This window comes from Oncorhynchus kisutch, unplaced genomic scaffold (genome assembly GCF_002021735.2).
Source record: "Oncorhynchus kisutch isolate 150728-3 unplaced genomic scaffold, Okis_V2 scaffold1121, whole genome shotgun sequence".
NCBI lineage: Eukaryota > Metazoa > Chordata > Actinopteri > Salmoniformes > Salmonidae > Oncorhynchus > Oncorhynchus kisutch.
Window position 1 is genome coordinate 79974 of NW_022263066.1, and position 7218 is coordinate 87191.

Sequence of the window (7218 nt, forward strand, 5' to 3'; positions counted from 1 at the left end):
AGCAGGAAATGGGACCATTTGGGCAATTATAAAAGCCAATCATAAGTGTGAGTGTGTGACCAAGCAAGCCATGGTGGTGCCGCTCTCCCCTCTCTCTACCACAGTGGGCACACACCTGTGACCGTGACCGGCACCAACCTGGACATCATACAGAGCCCCCTCATCAGAGCCAAGTACAACGGTCGAGAGACGGTCAACGTGAGTAGAACATGGTCAATGAGAGGTCAAAGACACCTTCAACCAACGGTCAATAGCCTCAACCCTTTACACACTCGTGCGAGTGTGGTCAAATCCCCACAGGAAACCAATGAAAATCCTCCAGATATGTTTTCCAAATCTGGAACGGATAGCGATGTATGGACAAGGAATGCACTCATACAGCAGAGAGACGAAGAGGTTGTATTACAGTACATTCCAATAACAGAGAAAGCCCTGTCCTCTGTATCCCTCCACTCCAGACAGAAAGCCCTGTTTACCTGTATTCCTCCAACCCAGAAAGAAAATCAGTTTCCGTCTCCCTTCACCCCAGAAAAAGAAAGTCCTGTCTCCCTGTATCCCTCCACCCCAGACAGAAAGCCCTGTCACCCCGTATCCCTCCACCCCAGATTCTGTTTCCCTGTATCCCTCCACCCCAGACAGAAAGCCCTGTCACCCTGTATCCCTCCACCCCAGATTCTGTTTCCCTGTATCCCTCCACCCCAGACAGAAAGCCCTGTCATCCTGTATCCCTCCACCCCAGATTCTGTTTCCCTGTATTCCTCCACCCCAGACAGAACATCTGTTTCCTGTATTCCTCCACCCCAGACAGAAATCCCTGTTTCCTGTATTCCTCCACCCCAGACAGAAATCCCTGTTTCCTGTATTCCTCCACCCCAGACAGAAATCCCTGTTTCCTGTATTCCTCCACCCCAGACAGAAATCCCTGTTTCCTGTATTCCTCCACCCTAGACATAAATCCCTGTTTCCTGTATCTCTCCACCCAAGACAGAAATCCCAGTTCCCTGGTTCTCTCCACCCTAGACAGAAATCCTAGTTCCCTGTATCCCTCCACCAAGACAGAAATCCCAGTTCCCTGGTTCTCTCCACCCTAGACAGAAATCCTAGTTCCCTGTATCCCTCCACCAAGACAGAAATCCCAGTTCCCTGTATTTCTCCACCCTAGACAGAAAGCCTTGTTTTCCTGTATCTCTCCACCCCGACAGAAAACAAAAAGATCATGAGTTTCAACGTGAGGTGAACCATACATAAACCAAACTATCAGATTCCCCCTGGAACCACAGTACCCATGGGAGTTCCCTAACCAGCCCTGAGATCTGATCTGAGGTCTGATTGAAAGGCATGGGGAGAGACAAAAGGCAGTAATGCTATCTTCCTGGTCCATCGAAGAGACCGCCACCGTTCTGCAGCTGTGCTCCAATAGAATAAGCGTAGGGAGCCATTGTTGCTCCAAGTACAGATGGCCGCACTTCAAAAGCCCCCTTGAATCAAAACTCTGTATATTCGCCAAGTTAATTTGCCACGTCCCAGTTTCTCATTTTCGGCTATGATCTTTGCAATCATTTTGATCCTGCCTGGGTGATATTTCTATATAACCATGCTTGTTTTGAAAATACTTGTCCGCTTCCCCACTATCTGGCCAATTCACTCTCACACACACAAACACACAGCGTTCTCTGCAGTTACAGACGTGTGACGCAGGCGCCGACACCGGGTCAGCCGCACCCCCCATGATTTGTCTGGTTTGATGTACCGCCGTCGTGAGGAACCAATTAAAATGACAGGTTTTGCTCAGAGGGGGATTTGTTTGCGTGGCGGACCGTGTAGCAGAGGTTACAGTGGAGATGTGAAATGCCTCAGAGAGATTCTCCAGGTGGGAAAGTTTTGCTAGAGGCCCTCATTGTGTGTTCTGCCACCTACCACACTGTTGATTTTCTCCAAGTCGTAACAAGAGACAGAATATTAAAGAGAGAGAGATATAGTGGCCCAGAGAGAGAGAGCTACAGAGAGAGAGAGATAGTGGCCCAGAGAGAGAGAGAGCTACAGAGAGAGAGATATAGTGGCCCAGAGAGAGAGAGCTACATAGAGAGATATAGTGGCCCAGAGGGAGAGCTACAGAGAGAGATATAGTGGCCCAGAGAGAGAGCTACAGAGAGAGATATATAGTGGCCCAGAGAGAGAGAGCTACAGAGAGAGAGATATAGTGGCCCAGAGAGAGAGAGCTACAGAGAGAGATATAGTGGCCCAGAGAGAGAGAGCTACAGAGAGAGATATAGTGGCCCAGAGAGAGAGCTACAGAGAGAGAGATATAGTGGCCCAGACAGAGAGAGCTACAGAGAGAGAGATATAGTGGCCCAGAGAGAGAGAGCTACAGAGAGAGAGATATAGTGGCCCAGAGAGAGAGAGCTACAGAGAGAGAGATATAGGGGCCCAGAGAGAGAGCTACAGAGAGAGAGATATAGTGGCCCAGAGAGAGAGCTACAGAGAGAGAGATATAGTGGCCCAGAGAGAGAGAGCTACAGAGAGAGAGATATAGTGGCCCAGAGAGAGAGCTACAGAGAGAGAGATATAGTGGCCCAGAGAGAGAGAGCTACAGAGAGAGAGATATAGTGGCCCAGAGAGAGAGCTACAGAGAGAGAGATATAGTGGCCCAGAGAGAGAGAGCTACAGAGAGAGACACAGTGCCTTGCAAAAGTATTCATACCCTTTGCGTTTTTCCTATTTTGTTGCATTACAACCTGTAATTTAAATAGATGTTTATTTGTATTTCATGTAATGGACAAAATAGTCCAAATTGGTGAAGTGAAATGAAAAAAGATATTGTTTCAAAAAATAAAATAAAAATAAAAATGGAAAAGTGGTGTGTGCAAATGTCTTCACCCCCTTTTGCTATGAAGCCCCTAAATAAGATCTGGTGCAACCAATTACCTTCAGAAGTCACATAATTAGTTAAATAAAGTCACCCGTGTGCAATCTAAGTGTCACATGATCTGTCACATGATCTCAGTATATATACTGAGATTAGAGTATCTGTCCATAGGACCACTTTATGCCGTACACTCCACAGAGCTGGGCTTTACAGAAGAGTGGCCAGAAAAAAGCCATTGCTTCAAGAAAAAAATAAGCAAACACATTTGGTGTTCACCAAAAGGCATGTGGGAGACTCCCCAAACATATGAAAGAAGGTACTCTGGTCAGATGAGACTAAAAGTGAGTTTTTTGTCCATCAAGGAAAAGGCTATGTCTGGCGCAAACCCAACACCTCACATCACCCTGAGAACACCATCCCCAGCATCACCAGCACTGTGGAGATGTTTTCATCGGCAGGGACTGGGTGGGAAACTGGTCAGGATTGAAGGAATAATGGATGGCGCTAAATACAGGGAGATTCTTGAGGGGAACCTGTTTCAGTCTTCCAGAGATTTGAGACTGGGACGGAGGTTCACCTTCCAGCAGGACAATGACCCTAAGCATAATGCTAAAGCAATACTCGAGTGGTTTAAGGGGAAACATTTAAATGTATTGGAATGGCCTAGTCAAAGCCCAGACCTCAATCCAATTGAGAATCTGTGGTATGACTTAAATATTGCTGGACACCAGCAGAACCCATTCAACTTGAAGGAGCTGGAGCAGTTTTGCCTTGAAGAATGGGCAAACATCCCAGTGGCTAGATGTGCCAAGCTTATAGACACATACCCCTAGAGACTTACAGCTGTAATTGCTGTAAAAGGTGGCTCTTCAAAGTATTGACTTTTTTGTGGGGGGTGAATAGTTATGCAGTTTTTTTTGTGTTATTTCTTGTTTGTTTCACAATAATATTTAGCATCTTAAAAGAGATAGGCATGTTGATACAACCCCCCCCCCCCAAAAAAAAAAAACTATTTTAATCCCAGGTAACCAGAATAGGCAACTAGAATAGGAAAAATGCCAAGGGGGGTGAATACAGAGAGAGAGATACAGAGAGAGAGAGAGCTAATGATGCAGAGAGAGTTAGTGAGCCAGAGAGAGAGATGCAGAGAGTTAGTGAGCCAGAGAGAGAGATGCAGAGAGAGTTAGTGAGACAGAGAGAGAGATGCAGAGAGAGTTAGTGAGCCAGAGAGAGAGATGCAGAGAGAGTTAGTGAGCCAGAGAGAGAGATGCAGAGAGAGTTAATGAGCCAGAGAGAGAGAGTTAATGAGCCAGAGAGAGAGAGTTAGTGAGCCAGAGAGAGAGAGTTAGTGAGCCAGAGAGAGAGAGTTAGTGAGCCAGAGAGAGAGAGTTAGTGAGCCAGAGAGAGAGATGCAGAGAGAGTTAGTGAGCCAGAGAGAGAGAGATGCAGAGAGAGTTAGTGAGCCAGAGAGAAGGGGGTTAAATGAGCCACAGAGAGAGAGAGTTAGTGAGCCAGAGAGAGAGCTGCAGATAGAGTTAGTGAGCCCAGAGAGAGAGATGCAGAGAGAGTTAGTGAGCCAGAGAGAGAGATGCAGAGAGAGTTAATGAGCCAGAGAGAGAGTTAGTGAGCCAGAGAGAGAGAGAGTTAGTGAGCCAGAGAGAGAGAGAGTTCGTGAGCCAGAGAGAGAGAGTTAGTGAGCCAGAGAGAGAGAGTTAATGAACCAGAGAGAGAGTTAGTGAGCCAGAGAGAGAGATGCAGATAGAGTTAGTGAGCCAGAGAGAGAGAGATGGAGAGAGAGTTAATGAGCCAGAGAGAGAGTTAGTGAGCCAGAGAGAGAGAGAGTTAGTGAGCCAGAGAGAGAGAGTTAGTGAGCCAGAGAGAGAGAGAGTTAGTGAGCCAGAGAGAGAGAGAGTTAGTGAGCCAGAGAGAGAGAGAGTTAGTGAGCCAGAGAGAGAGAGTTAGTGAGCCAGAGAGAGGAGAGAGTAGTGAGCCAGAGAGAGAGAGAGTTAGTGAGCCAGAGAGAGAGAGTTAGTGAGCCAGAGAGAGAGATGGAGAGAGAGTTAATGAGCCAGAGAGAGAGTTAGTGAGCCAGAGAGAGAGAGAGTTAGTGAGCCAGAGAGAGAGAGAGTTAGTGAGCCAGAGAGAGAGAGAGTTAGTGAGCCAGAGAGAGAGAGAGTTAGTGAGCCAGAGAGAGATTGGCAGAGAGAGAGATGCAGAGAGTTAGTGAGCCAGAGAGAGAGAGTTAGTGAGCCAGAGAGAGATACAGCCAGAGAGAGAGTTAGTGAGCCAGAGAGAAAGAGTTTGTGAGCCAGAGAGAGAGATAAAGTCCCATATCTATTGTGTGAAATACCACAGTGTGCCATCACAGCAGCAAGATTTGTGACCTGTTGCCACAAGAAAAGGGCAACCAGTGAAGAACAAACACCATTGTAAACACAACCAATATTTGTTTATTTATTTTCCCTTTGTACTTAACTATTTGCACATCATTACAACACTGTATATAGACATAATATAACATTTTACATGTTTGTATTATTTTGTAACTTTTTTGAGTGTAATGTTTACTGTTAATTGTTTATTTAACTTTTGTGTATTATCTACTTAACTTGCTTTGGCATTGCTAACATGTTTCCCATGGCAATAAAGCCCTTAAATTGAGTTGAATTGATACAAAGAGAGAGATACAGGTAGAGAGATAGTGAGCCAGAGAGAAAGAGAGAGATACAGACAGAGAGATACAGACAGACAGAGAGAGAAACAGAGGAGAGAGAGATACAGAGAGAGAGAGATACAGACAGAGAGAGAGAGAAAAGAGAGAGATAGGAGAGAGAGAGATACAGAAAGAGAGAATACAGACCAGACAAGAGAGAGTAAACAGAGGGAGAGAGAGAGGTACACGAGAGAGAGTATAGAGACAGAGAGAGAAACAGAGGGAGAGAGAGATACAGAGAGAGAGAGATACAGACAGAAAGAGAGAGAAAGAGATAGAGATAGAGAGAGGAGATACAGAGAGAGAGAGAGAGAAGAGAGAGAGATTAGAGAGAGGAGATACATAGAGAGAGAGAGAGAGAGAGAGATACAGAGATACAGAGAGAGAGAGAGAGACATGAGACAGAGAGAGAGAGAGATAGAGAGAGAGAGAGAGAGAGAGAGAGAGAGAGAGGAGAGAGGAGAGAGATAGAGAGAAGAGAAGATACCGAGAGAGAGCTGACAGAGAGAGTGAGAGACAAGCCTTTTTCTAGGGAAATGAAGGTGAACGTAGGCTAGTTATCTCTCGTGAGTCTGCACCATCACACCGGATCAGATCAAAGACCCATGTGCTGAGGGAAAGAGCCACCGCTCCAACTGTTCCACTGATTTAGGCCTCCTTTGAGGTGAACACTCAGATGTGTCTGCACTCAGTAGGTGGCGGCCACGTTGAATGGATTAGATGCCATCTCTTCCAGGGCTCTGACTGACATGTAAACCTGTCATATGAAAGGGACCGTAATGACTGTAGACTGACTGCAGACCTGCAGTGGCTGGCCTCGGGAGGTCTGTCTACAAGGGCCTGTTAGGTAGAGTTGTTTCACACCGACTTCTAAGTGCTGAGAAGTGAATGCAGTGAAGCCCAAAACCATGTATTTAAAATAGAGAGGTTAGTTGCACCTTAATTGTGGAGAACGGGTTTCTGGGTAATGACTGGAGCGGAATCTGTGGAATGGATCAAATGCCATTCAATAAGCTCTGGTTCCAACCATTATTATGAGACCGTTCTCCCCTCAGCAGCCTCCTGTGACTCCTATCAACACTAACATAAGCTATTACTGACCATGTATCAATACTAACATAACTATTACTGACCATGTATCATGTATCAATACTAACATAACTATTACTGAACCATGTATCAATACTACATAACTATTACTGACCATGTATCAATTACTAACATAACTATTACTGACCATTGTATCATGTATCAATACTAACACTAACATTATTACTGACCATGTATCAATACTAACTAACTATTACTACGACCATGTATCAATACTAACATAACTATTACTGACCATGTATCATGTATCCGTGTATCTGTCCCACTATAAAAGAAATATACTATAATGACATTAAATAGCATATCGTCCATACTCTCATCACCCTGTGCCCTCTCCCTCTCCAACAGATATGCCAGGTTTTCAGCCCCACGTCCATGCTGTGCCAGGCCCCAGAGCTGCCCATCACCTGGGCAGCAAGGGAGGTGCCAGCGCGGCCCGATGAGTTTGGCTTCATCCTGGATGACGTGCAGGCAGTGCTGGCCCTCAACAACACGTCGTTCATCTACTACTACCCCACCCCGAGTTCGA

At 45.8% G+C, this 7218-nt stretch overlaps 1 protein-coding gene across 1 annotated transcript in view; it reads left to right on the top strand.

Annotated features, from left to right (window-relative positions):
- The window catches only part of LOC116364727 (plexin-A4-like), a gene marked incomplete at its 3' end in the record, with an annotated part of 59047 nt that extends 51835 nt beyond the window's left edge, over nt 1–7212 (top strand). Inside the window, exons 14-15 of the mRNA XM_031817684.1 lie at nt 105–198; nt 7038–7212. Of these exons, the coding sequence (XP_031673544.1) occupies nt 105–198; nt 7038–7212 (269 nt within the window). The remainder of the gene's footprint in view (nt 1–104; nt 199–7037) is intronic.
- Between the last annotated feature and the right edge of the window lie 6 nt (nt 7213–7218).